General features: G+C 33.8%; 1 protein-coding gene across 2 annotated transcripts in view; it reads left to right on the plus strand.

Moving 5' to 3' along the window:
- Window positions 1-19,774, plus strand: part of LOC150102021 (protein spinster homolog 1-like) — a 303,327-nt gene that overhangs the window by 84,504 nt on the left and 199,049 nt on the right. For both annotated transcript variants that reach the window (XM_090400213.1, XM_090400212.1), the window contains exon 5: window positions 19,292-19,428. In XM_090400213.1, the coding sequence (XP_090256339.1) occupies window positions 19,292-19,428 (137 nt within the window). The remainder of the gene's footprint in view (window positions 1-19,291; window positions 19,429-19,774) is intronic.

The raw sequence follows: 19,774 nt of genomic DNA on the forward strand, positions 1-19,774 counted from the left end.
CCAGAGAAAAACCAAGATCTAGATGGATTGATTCGGTCATAAGTGCTTTAGAAGCACAAAATGTTAGATATGACAATATTGGAGTGCTTGCAAATAATAGATTTTTGGAGGAAAATTGTTGTTTGGTGATTAATAATAATGTAAACTTAATTATGTAGTGCCCTCATGATAGCCTGAATACCTCTTGTGGGTACATATTAGGAAATTGATGATATAAACTTATTCCACACCTCCAAGCAATTAAGCTAGCAATGTTTCATCTAAGAATGGAACACTGTCTAACTTTGCCCAGTGTTATGGTTAGTAAAAATGAATGAAAAAGAAAATTACTGGAACATATTAAACGATATTTTTTCTTGACCACAGAAGCTATGTGAATTGACTATTTTTGGAAATGTTGATTGAGTATCTGAGAAAAAACTATTTTAATACCAACTTAAACTGTTGTCATCTTCAGGGTACAGGACTGATGATAGGAACTAAAGCTAACAGAACATGTTACAGACAAGACATTAACAGAATTCTAATTATAAATTACAAAACAACGCTGAACGTGTGCAATACACGTGTGGTGCATACATGATTTCAGTTGTTGTTTAGGAACGTTTTATAGTTGGTACTAAAGTTCATTTCTTGTGTGTTTAGAGATCTAATTAGGGTCTTCCAGATCTCTGACAAGATTAAACCTTGGTTCCTATTAAGATTTTCTTCAGAACGGGCGACTGTTGTGGCTTCTTTAAAAATACGAGAGCGGTAATCCTCTTCTATGTAAGGAGTACAGCTTTTATCCCATTCAATGACATGGGTGGTTGTGGAGAAATGGGAAGATAAGCCCGATATATCTTGTCTGTTGTTTTTGACATATCCGATGTGTTCTCTCTGTCTTATCTCAAAACTTCTTGAAGTTTGGCTGATGTAACTTAAACCGCACGAGCATGGGATATTATAAACTCCAGCATATTTAAAGAAAGGATTGAAGTCTTTTGGAGATCTTAAGAGTTTTCGAATTGTATCTTTAGGTTTAAAGGTCACTCATTCTATGTGGTTTGAGGAGTTTAGCAACCTTGTTGGAGGTTGTTCCCACATATGGAATGACGATTGTGGTAAAGATTGTCTTCTTGTTGTCTTTGTGGTGGATCAGATAACAGAATCTTGTTAACAAGTATCCGGGGGGGGGGGGTAGCCATTCAAGATGAGATTGTTTGATATCAGTGTCAGTTTGTCTTGGAGATCTTTTTGGTCTGTTGTAATCCAGACAGCTCTCTTCTTTGAGAAATGTGGTGGGAGGAGCTGAAGTGTAAATAACGTCCTGTATCCATAGGTTTTCTATAAACTGAGAGGTTGAAACAGCCATTAGCTTGCTTCTTAATTAGGATATCCAGAAATGGTAGTTGTTTTTCTTTTTCAAGGTCCAGAGTGAATTTGATTGAATGGTAAAAGGAGTTGATCTTATTTAGGAATTCAAATAAGTCATCTTTTTTGTGGTTCCACACAATGAAGATGTCATCCACATATCTCCACCATATTGTGGGTTTGGGGTCTACTTGAGATAAAATTCTACTTTCAACTTTTACTTTACTTTTTACCATAACATGTTTTGTTAGCTTTAGTTCCTATCATCAGTTCTGTACCCTGAAGATGACAACAGTTTAAGTTGGTGAAACTAGTTGGTATTAAAATAGTTTTTTCTCAGATACTTGATCAACATTTCCCAAATAGTCAATTCACATTACTGAAACATAATTTTATTTTAAAAAAAAAAATTAACAGAAAATTGCTAGTGTAAAACTAGCATCTCTTCACAGTGACTAAGCAAACAGTCAATAAGTACTAAAATTAAATCGCTTAACAATTATGATGTGGTCAAAAGTGACTTATAAAATGAAGTCTTTTAACTGTCTTTATCCATGGTATTTATCTTAATATTAGTGTGGTAACAAAGTCTAAAATATAGACAACTTTGCTCAGTTTCTGCAACATTTAAAATTTTTTTGGGGGTGGTTTGATTGTAGAGAATAGAACACAGTGCCTCTGAGAGATATTACCATTTATTCATTTTAGACTTTTCTCTTGTGCTTACCATAGCTGTTTGAAAATATTTCTCAGAATTGGAACACAAATTGCATTGATTATAAGTAATGTTAATTATAACTGAAATAAGCAATCAACAAAATCCCTTACACAACACTGAAGGCCCATTACTTGTTTGTATATTGTTATGCATTAATTCAATTTTATCTTTTTTGTGATCGTATTTGAATGCCTTTTACAAAATTGTGTTTGATTAGCTATGTAATAAAGGAGAAAGAGTTCCATTGGTAACTTACACGCCCTTATAAGAATGTCTTGTACTTTACTATTAATATATCATAGTTTAATACTTAATCCATATAAATATCATCTCTTCTTATTAAAATATTTATTTATTCAAGCCATCTATGATCTGGAGGTTGATAGCCATGGTCCCTCCACATATTCTTATCTTGCACATCTTTCAAGATCTATTTGGTACTTTGCTTGTCCAGTGGATGGTGTCCTTTGTTTAATGATATTTTGGTTGAAATTTTCCTTTGTTGTTTTCTTGTAATAATTGTATTGGTCACTCCTTCTCTCACACATCTTAATCACACATTTCATTTTCCTTTCTAATTTCATTCAGTAATTTTTTTGTTTGTTTGTTTGTTTATTCTTTCAAGCACTTGGTTGTTTGTAATCTTCTTTTTTTTTTTTTTTATCCAGCTGATCTGCATCATTTTTCTTAGTAACCAGATTATTTTTTATTTAAATTAAGGGGATATTTAATCCCACATTATTTCAAAGCCGAATAAGAAACTCTAAGATAGAAATCAAAGAGTTTCATTTAATAAATACTTTGATTAAATTGATTATTTAATAATCTCTTCATTTAACCTTCTGATCCTTGGAATACATTTAGACATTACTTCTACCAGATAGTTCTTGCCAAGCAGCATTGATCTCCTTTCCACCCAACTCTTCATTCCATGCTACAGATGCATGCTGTCTCCTGAGCTTCTCATAATCACCAGTCTTGTAGTTCCACATACCCATTCCTCATAGAAATCCTCACATGGCTGGCAGCCACCTAGCTAATCACTTCATGGTCATGCTCACTGACCTAGGGAGATTTGACACCTCACTTTTAATAACATCCTCTAATGAGATGATCAAATTCAAGACCCTCAATCCTCACATGCTCGGTTACATACTGCCTCAGATAGTTGTCTCTCAAAAACTCGAGAAACTCATTTTCTTTACTTCTGGTTGCTATCTTGTCATCCTAAATCTATATTGTCATAACTAAAATCACCCATAATGATTACCCTTTTCTTATTTGCTTGGCTAATTTGCTTATACATTTTATGGTCATTACCTCCACATTACTAGGTCTATATCAACATATGACTAAGTATTTCATTCTGTTTATCTCTGTCTCACACCATATTTCCTCAAAACCACTGCCACAGCCCTTTGCATATCTACCTTGTATGGGCATAACACCTTTACTATCATCAATAGCGTGCCACCTCCCTTTTTACACTTTCTATTTTCATAAAATACATCGTACCCTTCCATCTCTATTCCTGTCCTGATATCATCATCATTCAACCATGCCTCACTTATTCTAACACTTTTTAGGTGAACAAACTTGCTCATTGCAACCATTTCCCTTGTTTTTGATACTTCTAGCATTTACAAACATAACATTAACATTTACAAACAACAGCCCATTCCTGGATCTATTAACAAGTGTTATAGATCAACTATTTATAATGCAGTCATTGGATATAGAAAGCACACAATTTATGTAAAGCAAAAAGATCAATATGAAAATATATATAACTTGAAATCGGTTTGAATTACATTTGAGTATTCGATATCATTCACAAACTTCAGAAATACTAATTTTACAAATAGAATTCTACCAGAAAAAAAAAAGTTGCAACTATGCTGTATAAGTTTTGAGTAAATGTGACTGTTTGCCGTGGAAGCAGCATACATATGCTAAAGGTAGTTCCCACCAGCAATTCACGCACATACCAGGTGTGACACTGCCCAGGGTGAATGTGTTAATGTCCAATAAATATTTCTCTTTCTGTATGAGTAACTTCAATTATCAAGTTCCACATCTGTTGTTCCTGGTACCTTTGTAACATAACAGCTAAACAACTTTCAAAACATCTTTTTGTTTCCTGAAAGACTGCTATCCATGGAACTTCTTTTTTTTTTTTTTCACACTTGTTCCAGAAACTCATCCATATTACCATGTATCTCTATCACTCTCCGTTATTAAACAGCCCTCTCTAGCTGTTTATTTGCTATTGTGTTCTTTTCACGTATGCATAACATTTCCAGTTCCACTTTGGCTGTACTCACGATGCCGCTTAATAAGGGCACTTGTTCAGCCATATTGTGGTAGGTGCTGTATTACAGCAAGATATTTTACAAATATACGGCATTTAGTTTAATTTATGTGCTTATTATATTTTAATAATAATAAAAAATTATAGTCATACATACTAAAACTAAACATTTTAGAACCCACTTATTAGATCAGTGTTTCTCAAAATGTGGTATGCCTACCCCTGGGGGCACATGAAAGGTCTTCAGGAGGTACGTGACAATTTTCGGCTATGCATCATTAATGCATTGAATCATTATTAAGAAAAGAATTAATTTAAATGTTTGCATTAATGTTTGTCTTGTAATAAAAACAAAATAGCAAATGGAGATTTTCTTATTTTTGTCTTATAATCCATCAGGGGCGATATTTAATTGTTTGCCTCGGGGCGCGATCTAATCTGGCGACAGCCCTGCACTTCGGTTACAAAGTGAAGGAAACCACAGCCATTACATTTTATCTTTGCTCGGCTTTTCCTTCAAAGCAGTGAAAACTTGCATTTTCATCCAACTAAGTCTTTTAACTTATGTACTTTAAACATATACAAACATTAAACTATAATGCTAATTTTGGCCAGACAAAATAACAGTTAAATTCGCTTCATTAAATATTAGTGCTGCATCTAAACACAATGCTTTAACTGTGCACGACTGATCTGATCCTGTGGCTTCCTCTCTTTGAGAGGGTTGCAGCTGATTACTAGGGAGATAATGACGCAAGATGGTTTCCCGTTGCCTTCCTTGCCGTATTTCTATGACTGTAGCCTGTGTGTTCACGGGTCCAGTTTGCCTGCTCGCGGGATGAAAAACCCCAGATAAACTGGGGGGAAAACCCTGCTGTCCATGCCCAAGACCGGCTAACTTGGCTATGGCTGAGGAAGATCCTTAAGCTCCTCATGTCGTTGACGGGAATTGAACCTAGAACACTCCTTCCCGAAGCATATGGTTGCGAAGCACAAAGCCACTAGGCTGACTGTGCACGACTATTATATATAAATATTTAAACAATCAGTTGTGTTTTTCTATACAATATAAATGCATTAACAACAGAAACTGGTAATTTGAAACATAATATTTAAGTTCACACAGATTTTACATAAACAAAATTCTGTAGAACATCTGTAGATATACTGATGATCTACAATGGCACACCCTAAGAATACAATAACTATGTATCAATGACAGAACTTACAAATTTTGGCATGATTGGAACATGGTCTCAAATCATAATTACTCACCTTGGATCTAAATGGATGTTCAACATATGGATTCTTGTTATTGATATCCTCAATATTAAATTCTTCAGTTAAAATTTGATCTAAGTCTATACAAAAATTAGATAATGATATGTCTGAACTAGAGTGCATCAACAGCATTTCTGAAGTCATGACCAGGAATATCCACACCAGATTGTAACCTCAAGTTACCTGTAGTATGCCCTGGTACTATCTGATGAATTGATTCTTGTTATTCTCTGATGAAAGGTATCAAATTCAGAATCCTCTGATAAATTTTCTTTATTAGAATTTTAAAGTTCCTCTTTCTTTTTAAAAAAGTGCAGGTCTTTTATTTAAATTTCACCAGAAATAAGTTTTCCCTAGCTAATTCCTTATACTATATAGTATTCTTATCAAAATAATATTTCTAAAACCAGAATTTACAAAATCTACATGTAGATCACTAGGAAAGATTGGGTCAAAATGCAAGCTTGAAAAAAAAGTGGATTTTTTTCTTTAATATTGGAATGTGTAGAAGAATGTATGGCAAATAAAACCTGAGGTAGTGAAAGATTCCAGTCTTTAATCTTGTCATAAGCTAATGTTGAGAGTACTAGTTTTAATGTCTTATTCATTCTCTCACAAAGACAATTACACTGTGGAAGAAGGGGTCTATAAACTGTTGTAAGCAATCTCTTTATATGCAGCATTTTACCAACTTGGAATAATAATTCAAAAGTGAAGTTTGGTCCTCTGTCAAGTTTTTCTGGACAGCTGTGTCTGTCTTTTGATCTTTAACAGAAAAAAGCTGCTTTGTATCTAGTCAGATATTTTTGATGGTTGATATACTATTTGCTCTTTCTGATTGAGATAGAGGTAATAATATATCAACTGAAATATGTTAAAGGTCTAACAAGCATCTTTACTTGTAGGCGTAGGTTTCTGTGGTTTAGCAGTTCAAAAGAAAGATTTGAACAAAGCCAAATTTTCATTAAGAACAGTGTACATTTCATTGAGAAGGTAAAGGATATATACATAGAACCTACAGACATCTTGGCTTGATTGGATGTAGTCAGCCTTTTGACAAATGTTCCTAGAAATGAAACAGTGAATCTTTTTTCACCGGACATTGTAGAACTATATAAACATTGCATAAAAAATACGTTCTTCAGTGTCAAGACAAATTTTGGGAACAAAAAAGGACTGGCAATGGGCTCCCCCCTATCCCCAGCTCTAGCAAAGCTATATATGGAAAATTTTGAAAATAATGCACTAAACAAACTATCATAAAAAAACCGAAAATTTGGCTTCGTTATGTAGACGATGTTTTCATCATATGGCCAGGAATAACAGAGGAACTCGCTGCTTTTAAAGATTATCTTAATAATCTGCACAACAACATAAAATTCACTTTGGAACAGGAAGAACATATAAAACTACCTTTCCTTGATATTCTAATAGAAATCAATGAAAAAGAAAACAGATTATCTTTCTCCATTTATAGAAAACCCACCAACACAGGAAGATTTCTTAATGCTGCCTCACACCACCACCCCAATGCAAAAAATAGGTTTAATAAAAACCTTGAGGGATAGAGCTTATAATATTTCCAGCACAGAAGAAAAGTGGGATGAAGAATTACATTATTTAACACAGATCCTCAAGAAAAAAAGGCTTTGAACCTAAGACAATCAAGAAAATCCTCAACACACCTACAAGTATCACACAAAAGCAAGATTTCAAGAACGCAATTATACTACCATACATCAAGAATGTTATAGACAAATTGGCCAAATTACTATACAAGCATAACATTAAAGTAGTTTTTCTACTGCCAGAAAAAATATCAAGATTTCCCCAAAACCTCCACCATCACCCTTTAAAAAAACCAGGTGTCTATAAAATTTACTGTTCCTGTGGCATCTGTTACATAGGCTAGATGGGAAGATCAGGAGAAATTTGTATGAACGAACATCAAAAAGATGTGCAAAAAAAAGGAGAGAACACAAATCAGGCCTAGCATTCCACACAACTTCCATTGGCCATAATGTACTTTGGCATAAAACGAAAATGTCTTATATTGAAAAAAACTGTTTCACAAGGAAATTTAAGGAAGCTGCAAATATGCTTAGAATCCCAATGCAACAAAATCCAGGGCCTAATTCTGCACCAAGTTTGGTCAGCATTCATAAAAAATATACCTAAGTCAGACCTCGGACAGAGTGAATGTGAACAACAGAATGCGACAACATCCAGCTTTGTTCAAACATAGCATGCATTAACGTATGTATCGATTCTGCATTCGAATTTTTTTATTTGATGAACAGTTAGACTGCCATAACATCTAATGGACTATTTTGAGTTATTTCTCATTTCTTGTGTTTAAATTTTTAGTTATCTTTAACCCTTGAAGATGTAAGTCAAACGACATATGAAACTTGTCGGGTTTGTTTATCTTTATTTATCTTAATAAACATGTGGTCTCAATACCAAAATCTTTCTTTTGAAGCATCTTTACTGTTTGTAAAGGAGTCTTACCCTTAAAGGGATTTCTCAGCTGACAAGAAAAGCAACACTTAACAATCTGTTTTGATATCGTCGCTGTCCCAACCAAAAATAACCTTTAATATGTTATAAGATTTTACCAAATCCTTCATTACCTACTAAACTAGTTGAATTATACTTGTTCATTATCCATGGAATCGCTTAGGAGCTACTAATCTGTAATTAGTTCTTACATTCTTATCTTTGATGCAGAGTATTCCTTCTGAAATCATAAATAACTGGCCGGATTAAGGATACAAAATCATCAGGTATGGTACTAATCCTTCCTGAGTCATATATATATATATATATATATGTCCCCAAAATGGATCTTTTTGCTAAGCAGTCATAATGGAATTATTATCCCAAATTCCATCTATAGACTTCCTAGCCATTTCTTTTTTAGAACTTAAAGGTGGCACATTAACTTTGGTATAAAAACAATCATGACTTAAAGTATTGGGCTCTTGTTCTATGTGCAGCTCTGGATAAACTATCAAGTGATAAACATCAGTTTCATTCTTAATAGGGGGAGTGATATGCAGATTTTCAGAACAACAACAGAGGACTCCTTTCAAAATTAAATTCCATGTAATAATAAAATTATTCCAGAAGAATAATCATGGGAATACTTATGCAAAAATGAAAAGTCTTCCAAGACAACATGGAATAGATCACTGGATATAGCATTTGAAACAGTATTCACGAATCCTGTGTTTTTAGAAGAATGGACCCCCCCCCCCCCCTCTTATCAAATGTCTTAGTGATTCTAGATAAATTTCTAGGACAGTTTCTAGCAATATGTTCCTGTTGTGATCATCTATGACATGTAAATTTCTTTCAACTTAAATTTCATATCTGAGTACAATCATTAATCTTTAAACATTCATTAGATTCTTCATTGCATGTAGTCACTGAGATTTTGAATTTCAGAATACTTTAAAATTTCATCTTGTGTTTCTGTAATGGCTAAAATTTTATCTATTCTTTTTTCTAGAGTTTTGAAACTCTTAATTAAAATTCTTTTTATGTGAAACTTTATCAAAATTAGTCTGAAGAAACCTTTCCTGATTTGGTTAATTTTCTTTCATTAGTTTGAGTTATTCATTTCATCTGTGACTTGAGTAGACCTTGTTAAATTAGAATTTAGACTCAAAATTAATGACACTTTCACCTGAGCTATCTACAGTGCCTTTTCAATAGTAGTAACACCTGGCTGCTAAACAGCTCTCTTCAGTTCAGATTTCAAACCATTCCTGAACTAAATGTTCTCAACATATTCAGCATCAGATTCATCATTCCCAAAACTATATAACAGATTTGTCAATTTATCATAAAACTGATGAACAGATTCATTATTGATCTGAACATAGGAATGGATTTTCCACACATTAGAACATAATTCTTCCTTAGAAAATTCATTAATTAAAATGTGTTTAAATTCTGCATAAGTAAAGGTAACCCTCTTATAACGTGGTCTACAAAGTGTAGTATCCCTTGTTCAATGCGGTCTACAATTTCTAGTAACCCTATATTTATTTTTTAAATTTTTTTTTCATATTTTTCACCCCAGGACTTAAAAATAAAAGACTACCAAGAATTGAAACATGCCATACAATGAATGTGTGAGTTCGCCTGCCAAGAAGCCATAAAATTCAACCAACGGTTGAAATATTTGTGTGAGTTGAGCCAGTCAATAATGAGAAGTTCCATCGGAACGATAAATGACGCCCTGTTGTGAATGTGTTAAAACTAATAGTGAATGTTGTTATGACAGTTTCAGATATTATGGAATTCGATTGAAGAGAATTAACATTTCAACTCAACACTTGTCGGTTGCTTTTGTCTTTGGGTCGCACGATCTTTTGTTAATACTGCACCAATCATATGCACGTCTTTATAGCTGCTGTCTTGTGTAAAACAAAATTCAGCTTGTACTTATTTTAACAATTAAAAAAAAAAAACTTGAATAATTTATAAGCGTATAAAAGGATATCACCTGTAAATCATTGGCATGCCAGCAAAATTCTCAGACGTGCCATCTAGTGTTTACTGTATAAACTGTTTATTGTTGAAAATTGTCTTCGTTTTCTGCCAGGAAAGCGCATTTAAAATCATAAATGTGTTATTCTCGAGCTGAGCAGTTTATTTTCTGGTGAGTTACATACATGTGTAATGCTTTTTTTTTTTATGTAAAAGTTTATTTTTATTGTAATGGCCACTAAAACTGCAACGAAAGGGAAAAAACCAACATTGAAGAGGAAATTCGTTTATCTCGAAGAAAAAATTAAAATCTTTTATCGGTTGAAAATTGTTGCAAGGACTCTGAATTTAAATTAATCAACAATTCGAACAATCAAACAAAATGAACATAAAATCCAAGAAAGTGTTATTGCTGGGTCAATGGTAAGTGCAAAGCGCGTTGCTTGTGTTCGCGATATTCTAATAGAAAAAATGGAGAAATCTCTAATGATTTGGATAGAAGATTGCACTCAAAATAAAATTCCTTTGGATGGACACCTTAAGCAAAAAGCTCTCAAAGTTTATAAACATTTAAAAGAACTCGATTAAGATTCTTCAGAAGAAATCTCTCAGCATGAATTTTGTGCCAGTAGTTGTTGGTTCGAAAACTTTAAAAAGCTGTTTTCTTTGTATAATCTTAAAATCCAGGGAGAATCAGCAGATGTTGAAGCTGCCTGGAAATACCTGGCAGAACTTTTAAAAATCATTAAAGAAGTTGTTTTCAGTGCAGACCGGGTGTTCATTGCAGATGAATCTGGGTTATATTGGGAAAAAATGCCAAAATGTACCTATATTTTGAAAAATGAAAGATCAGCTCTTGGATTCAAAGATAGAATTATTCTACTGTTTTGTAGTAATGCATCAGGTGATTACGTGACAAAACCATGTTTATTAACCGATCCGCAAATCCTCGTGCGATGAAAGGGCACGACAAGTCCACCCTACCTGTTTATTGGTGGGCCAACAAAAAGGCATGGGTTACAGCTAGCATGTTTGAAAATTGGTTTTTCAAGTATTTTGTACCCAATGTAGAAAGTTACACAAAGAAAAAGAATACGGACTTCAAAATTCTACCAATTTTAGATAAGCACCAGGCCACCCAACAAATTTAAGCCATCCGAATATTAAAATAACTTTTTTGCCACCTAATACTACTTCACTTATTCAACCACTCGACCAAGGAATAATATCAACATTTAAATCATATTATATTCGGCGAACATTTCAATTAATTTTGGAAAAAATGGAATCTATTCCAAACATGACATTGCCTCAAGCGTGGAAAGAGTTTTCGATATTGAATTGTGTAAAAATTATTTCTCTGTCCATTAAGGAATTACAACCCTCTAGGCTGAATGCTTGCTGGAAAAAAATATGGCTTGAAGCTGTTCTGGAACAAAATTTCGTACCTCCAGTGGATGCCGAGCTACGTCGTATAATAAACATCGCACGCATTTTTGGTGGAGAAGGCTTTTGTTATATGGTTGAAAATGAAATTAGTGAATTAATTGATGGAGAAACAGATTTAAATGAGGAGAAACTGGTACAAATAATAGATGGCATCTAGCCAAATGGTGGGGAAAGTTCTGCTGAAGATTCTGATTGTGATGAATCTGTTAAAGAATTCAGTTTAAAGAAATTAGCAGAAGGATTGGACTTGGCAAGGAAGTTATTTTACAGATAATGATCCCTCAATGGAGCATTCGGGAAAATTCATGAGACGATTGGATATTTGTTTAGCACCATATTATGAACTTAATAAAAAATTGCAGCATAGTGGAAAGCAAAGTCTTATTACTGACTTCTTGATGACTAAAGCAGCCAAAGTATGCAATGAAAATTATACAAGTGATGTCCAAGAGATTTCAAGTGGTGACGACCTCCAGCCACTTCAAGAACATCTACGAAATGTTATTTCTGAAGACAGTGATGATGATTAAAATATGCGCTTTATTTTATTGTGTCTAAAACATTTATACATTATGCGCAATGAAATTTATGTACAATTTGTAATTTTTATAATTTTATACTACGTATTTGTCTCAGTTTATTTTCTTAACTTACATGAATTACCTGAATTAAATAAAAATATTGTTTGTTGAATATGTCATTGTTGTTTATATAATTTAAAAAAAAACGATTTCGGAACCTAACCCTACTTTTTCTCATCATCATCAAATTCCTGCCATGTACCCACAAGGGGTGTACAGGGTATGATAGTACTACATGATAAAATTATATCATTACTAACTTCCTATCTACAATTTTCCTCCAAATCAGTCTGTTACTTGTCAAGACTCCAACATTATCAGATCTTATATTTCTATTGTCTAATGCACTTTGTACCGTATCAATCCACCTATATCTTGGTCTTCCTCTGGGTCATTTTGCTGCCAATCTGGCAGAGAACACTTGTTTTGCTAATCTTTCCTCGCCCATTCTGTTTAGTTGACCATACCACCTGAGATTAGCTCTGCTAACGCATTCCTGGATGCAGACAATGTCAAGTTCTTTCCTAATATCCTCGTTTTTAATATGATATTGCCATTGATGCCATCTGTTCACACCTCTAATCTTTCTCAGGACTCTCATATCTGCGGTCTCTAGTCTTTGGTCAAGTGTTTTACTTCTGCTCTCAGATCCATAGGTTAAAACTGGTTTGAACACTGTCTTGTATACAGCTAATTTAGTGTTCCGACTAATTTCTCTCTTATTCCATATGAATTTATTCAATTGACTTCCCACCATACCAGCTTTGCTGATTCTGTTGTCTATTTCTATATTGAATTTACCATCTTCAGTAAAAATCGTGCCTAAGTAGCTTTAATGTTTTACTTGTTCCACAGGTTCTCCATTCACAACACAGTTGACATTTTCAATGATTCTGCCTATTTTCATTGTCTTTGTCTTTTTATTGCTGACCTTCATACCATATCTATTACAACAGCTATTCAATTTAGTCAGAGAATCTTGCAGACTTGTAGCGGATTTATTTAGAAATATAACATCATCCGCATAAAGCAAAGAGCTGACATTAATATCTCCAGTTTTGATATCACGTTTAATACCACTTTCCTTCATAATGTGATCCATATAGATAATGAATAACAGAGAGGATAATGTACATCCTTGTCTCACACCAGATTTAACATTAAACCATCTTCCTGTACTTCCTTCAATTCTAAATGCTGACTTACAACTCAAATAAAGACTAAGTATTGCTTGATATAATGCCCCATTGACACCATATAACTGAAGCGTATTGAATAGCTTCTTTCTTGGCACCTTGTCGTATGCCTTTTCCAAATCGACAAAGCTTAAATACAGATCTTTGTTATATTCCCATGCTTTCTCGACTATTTGTCGTAATGTGAAGATCTGATCCTGACAGCCTCTGTTTGGCCTGAATCCAGCTTGTTCTTCACCCAGCTTTTCTTCCACAATTCTTCTCAACCGTTTCTCAAATGTACTTACACAGATTTTGCCAGGAACACTCAGTAGGGAAATACCTCTGTAATTCTCACATTCAGTTTTATTTCCCTTTTTATAGATGGGTACTATGAGAGCTCTACTCCAATCATCGGGAATTCGTCCCTCTGTCCAGGCTTTCTGAACTATGCAGTGCAGCCACTGTAAGACTCTTATACCACCATACTTCAGCATTTCTGGTCGAATATCATCTACTCCAGCTGCCTTTCCACATTTCAAGCGTTTGATGGCTTTTTCTACTTCAAGTATGGATATGTACTCCTGCCTGCATGCCTGGTCAGTGTTTTTTACCACTGTGCTATCATCACTGCTTGTTTCATTTAGCAGTTTTTCAAAGTAATTACTTCATACTTCAAGGATATCTTTTTCTCCAGTTTTCATGTCACCTTTATCATCTCTAACTCCTTTTAAAGCACTCTTTCTTCCATTTCTAAGCTTCTTCAACAACCTCCAGAATATTTTGCCACCTTCTTGATATTTATTTTCTATATTCTTGCCAAAGTCCTCCCATGACTTTTGTTTAGCTAGTTTTACACAGTGTTTACCATTTTTGCATTTGTCTCTAAGAGCACAAGCTGACTTATTTGTCAGGAACTTTTGATATGCTTTCTTCTTTTCCTTCACTGCCTCTTTAACTTCCTGTGTCCACCAGGGAGTTCTGATTTTTTATCCTTGCAGACAACCTGACCACATGCCTCTCTGGCAGAATCAATCAATGTTTTCTTCAGAGTTTGCCACTGAATCTCCAAGGTTTGATTCCTGTTGTCAAACTCTTTCATTTTTTCTTCAATAATCTTTGTGTATTTTAGTCTACAGTTCACATCTGAGAGCTGCTCAACTTTTATTCACTTTAAAACTTTCTTACATGTTATTCTTTTCAATATGAAATTCAATTTTATCCTGTTCAAGACTAAATAGTGATCACTTCCAATTTCAAATCCTCTGTACACTCTGGTGTCCTGCACCAGTGAGAAAACATCACTATCAACAATAACATAGTCAATGAGACTTTTCTTATTCCTAGCCTCTTCTCTCCATGTTTTCTCCCCTACTTTTTCTGTGTAATCTAAGTCTCGTATAACACGATTTATATAACGCGGAATTTCTATGGAACCTAACATCCGTTTTATACGAGGGTTACCTGTACTTGCTTTTCTCTTGGAGTTCTGAGCAGAATATTTTAGCTCCTCCAAGTTTTTATTTCAAAACCAAGAATAATTTTAACATTTTCAACTGCCTCAAGAAATTCATGTGCATAGTCGTTTGGATGATCAGTTGTGAAATTAGGCTTGGAATGATTAAGACATTAAATTTACCTGCTGAGAAAGTTCACTTAAGTTCAAGACAGTCTCCAGTAGTATTTTGATTCTTTTTTTTTTATACACTAAATCTGTCTGGTGATTGTTTTCTTAATTATTTCTTAGAATTATCTTAGCAAGTTTACTCAAATTATCCTGTCATTGACTGCACCATTGTAGTAGTTAAAAGTTTAATTATTAAATCCACATTTAAATTACCAATGTCTGTTGATGCATTTATATCGTGTAGAAAAGCAGAATTGATTGTTTGTATTTATCTAGTCATCATGCACAGTTAACATATTAATTATAATTAATCATAATAATTATATTAATATACAACAATTTTGAACAAAGTGTATTTATTTGATTGTAATTTAGTCTTGTCATAATTAGCATTATAGTTTAATGTTTGTGTATGTTTAAAATACATAAGTTAAAAAGACTTACTTAGTTGATTGAAAATGCAGTTTTACCACTTTTAAGCAGTATTATAAAGATAATGTGTAATGGCTGTGGTTTCCCCTCACTTCATAAATGAAGCAGAACCAGAAATGTTGTGCATGTTGGAGCATGTGTGAACAAAAAAGAACTAATAAACAGCTAGAAAATAAGGGAGTGTGATACAGATATTCAGTGATGTGTTTTGGAATAAGTGAGGGCAGGAAAAAAGTTCCCATTAGTAGCAATATTTCAGAAAGATATTTAGCTGTGTTACAAAGGTAACTGGAATAACAGCTGTGGAAGAAATTTATTGAAACTTATGAACTTGATAAATGAAGTTTCTAATATAGAAAGAGAAATGTTGATTGGATATTAAAAGTTCCATTGGAACAGTCTAGATCTTGTCCGCACTCATTCCCAAAATGTTTATGTTCATTCCTTCTTTGATATTTTGTAATTTGCCTTTTCTTAAATAAACTTTTTGCTATCCATGTTGCTATGCATAGCCTAGTTTGTCTCATTTTCAAAGTTACAGAATCTGATATTGAAAGCACTGAAAGGTTTACTCCAATCTCATCATTATTATGACTTACTTCTGGAGATCCTCCTAACTTCTTTCCTCTAGTCTGAAACAAATAAAGTCATGGGGATCTTAATCAGATTTATTTTCTTTTTAAGTATTTCAAGGCCTCTTTACAAGGCTTTGATAAGACTTAACCTGGACTATTGCATGCAGGTCTGGTCTCCTGGTTTCTGTGGTGATTCTGATACAGTGGAGAGAGTACAAGGGAGAATGCTGAAAATGATATCAGGATTATGGATTGTGATTATTAAGACATATTAAGAATTTGTGGGCTGCGGACACACTAGCAGAAAGAGGAGTGGTATGATTGAGATTTACAAACTTCTGAGTGATACAGAATTTCAGTAGATAGAATTTTTTTATTTTATGGAGGATGGGGAAAGGACATGCATCCTTGGAAGCTGAGAATGAATTCTGTCAAAAATGGGGGTGTGAGGGACTAGATTTTTCTCTCATAGAGTGGTGCATGATTGGAATGGATTGTCGTTGGATGTGCAAGTAGCATGAATGAATTCAAGAACAGGTGGACAGCCGGTGCAAATAGTATGGCCAGCCTCAATGAGTTCCTGACTCCCTGGTGATCTCTCTTAATAATAATAATATTCCGATGAATCATTTCTCAACTATTTAAAGTAAAAATCCGATCCTCACATCTCTTTGGCCTGAATCCACTTGTTCTTCACCAAATTTCCATGCAGCAACATTTCTTAGATGTTTCTCAAGTATACTTGAATAAATCTTACCAGGAACACTCAGTAGGGAAATACATCTGTAATTCTCTCGTTTTATTTTATTTTTATTTTTTAGATTGGTACTATGAGAGTTCTAATACTCCAATCATATGGAATTCATATGATTTCCATTATATGAATAATGGAAATCATATCATTCATATAATGCAGTGCATTATATGAATATTATACAGTGCATATTTTGAATATTATTATTATGCACTGCATATAAACATATTATACAGTGCAGAGCAACTGTGAAACTTTTATACCTTCATATTTGAGCATTTCTGGGCCTTTCCACATTTCAGGGTTTTGATGCTTTTTCTACTGCAAGTATTTTGTTGTATAATGACATCTCAAAAATTTGCGTCATTAAATCATTAGTAACCAGAGCACACAGACTCTGCTCCTTCGAAGAATCTTTAAACCAAGAATTGGAAACAATCAAAATACAGCCATACAAAATGGATACAACCCAAAAAACTCAAAAAATCATCAGTCACTTCCCCACACATCAACCTAGATGTGTGGGGGAAGTGACAAGAACAAGCCCATAGAACTCCCATATTTTATGTCAAAGGCATTTCTTAACATCTTTCAAAATTATGAGGAAATATAAATTGGCTGCTACCTACAAACCAATCAACCAGATCCACAATTGGTTACATTCTCCTAAAGACAAACTCTCACCTTTAATGCTACCTGGCATGTATGAGGTCCTGTGTTCCTGTAAATTGTCCTACTATCCTACTATGGATAGACAGGTAGATCCATTAGCAAATGCATTTTGGAACATCAAGACTATCCGTCTTTTCAAACCGCTGAAATCCGGCCTCGCACAACACGGAATTGAAAACCCAAACCATAGGATACATTGGAAAAAGACCAAACTTCTACATAGATCTTTATATAAACATGAACATTTATATAAAGCAAGTGCTGAAGTCCTATGTCACAGACCCAATTTCCCAAACTAAAGTCTGGGAAATTGTTATCCTAAATTGTGTAAAATAATTCATATATGTTTCTCATTTTAATGTAAACTTTTTTTTTTTCCAGTTATATTTTAATTTAATTCTATAACACGTTACTCCATGCATGGAGGGATTCATTGTAAGCATGAGCCCTAACTTTGTGATTCCTAGTATGGTTTGAATTAACTGTACTGAAGATGTCCTATGATACTTAGGATGAAATATTTTATTAAAAAATTTTATTACTGTGGTTACAAGTGTATGTTTAATCCCTACTGCAAGTATGGATATGCATTTCTAATTGCATTCCTGTTGTGCTCTCTATCACTTTGCTAACACTGCTTGTTTCATATAGCAATCTTTCAAATTAATTACTCCTGACTTTGGAATATCTGTCTCTTCAGTTTTCTTGTCACCACTATCATCTCTGATTCCTTGTATAGTACTCTTCCCTCCATTTCTAAGCTTTTTTTTTTTTTTCAGTAGCCTCTGGAATAATTTGCTACCTTCCTGATATTCATTTTCTGTGTTCTTACCAAAGTCTTCCCAATGACTTTTGTTTAGCTGGTTTTTTTATTTGTTTCAAAACTTTCTAATGAGCCCTTCTTTTCAATGATTAATCTGGTTTTATCCTCTAAATTAAGATACCAAGAAATTATATCTTCAACAACTATGGATCCAATGCCCGTAGGTGTCTGATGCCGTCTTGATATGATTCTTCCATTGCATTCTATTTTGTGCAAGATGACTCAGTTTGTGTATAGAGTTTCCACACCATTTGACAATGTCATCGCCCCATTCTCTGTTTGTTCTTTCCTTCAATCATTCCAAACAGCAACGTTTTTAATTTTCTCTCATCATTCATTCTACATATATGGCCAAATAGACATAGTTTACTTTTGATTATTTTCTGGATCAGGTTTTCTTTTGGTTGTTCGTCTGTAGATTTCCTCTTTGTTCACTTTCTGTATCCAGCTTATTCTCAAGATCTTTCTATAGCACTTCCTCTCAAATGCCAATATCCTCCTTTCAGATTCTCTCAGGCTTTTGTCCATGGCTTTTAAAATAGTTGTTGTTCTGGCTATTCTAATTTTTATCTCTTTTTTGGGGTCCATGCATCATGTGGCATCCAAGATGTATGAAGTGTTCCACATTTTCCAGTTGAAATCTGTCTCTCGTAACTCTGTTCAGTAACTCCTGTTGTCTGAATATCATTGTTTTAGTTTTTTCAAAGTTGACATTTACTCCATATCTTTTTCCTTCTGTGTATAGTGTTTGCAATATCTGTTCCAGCCTTACTGCATCTTCAATCAGGACAATGTCATCTGCAAAGCAGAGGTAGTTTATTCTCATGCCATTTATTGAAATGCCTTCACCTTCTTCTTTAATCTTATCTAGTGTCCTTCTCAGATCTGTGATGAAGATGATTGGTGATATTGGGTCCCCTTGTCTTATGCCTTAACATGTAAATGAATATGAAAGGAAGAATTAAAATTTTCCAAAAAATTCATTGAAATAATTAAAGACTGTAAATTTAGTCAAATATTTAAACTTTCATTCAAAATAGGTAACACCAGCTCTTGGCTTTATCTCTGTAATCTTAATTCTTGTTGTGCTCCAAGAACCACGGAGAGGTGAAGCAGAGGGAGGTGTTATCATGAATAAAACAAGTGTCATTCAAGATCTGAAAGATCTCGCAAAAAAGTAAGTGATTTCAGTATTGTATGTTATTAATTAATCCTTATGTTTATCTAGAAATATAGTATGGTAAGTTTACTGTTAAATTCTATTTTCCATTTAAAAAGTTCATTGTGTATGATTTACATAGGCAAAAGCTTACACATCTAGAAAGCTTTCGTAGATCTTTGGTTTTGCAATTTCTTACTTAGTTATAAAAGGAGATGTATTTCAATAATTGATTTTGAATTCATACAGAAGATGTGCTTAATACTTGGGATAGAAAAAAAAGTTACGTGTTTAAATTTCTAAAGTAACGCTTCATTGTATTAATTTTTATTTATGAAAGTAGTTAACTCAGATCCTATCCGTG

Source organism: Typopeltis vanoorti, chromosome 11 (assembly GCF_054136105.1).
Source record: "Typopeltis vanoorti isolate ZY-2024b chromosome 11, IOZ_Tvanoo_1.0, whole genome shotgun sequence".
NCBI lineage: Eukaryota > Metazoa > Arthropoda > Arachnida > Uropygi > Thelyphonidae > Typopeltis > Typopeltis vanoorti.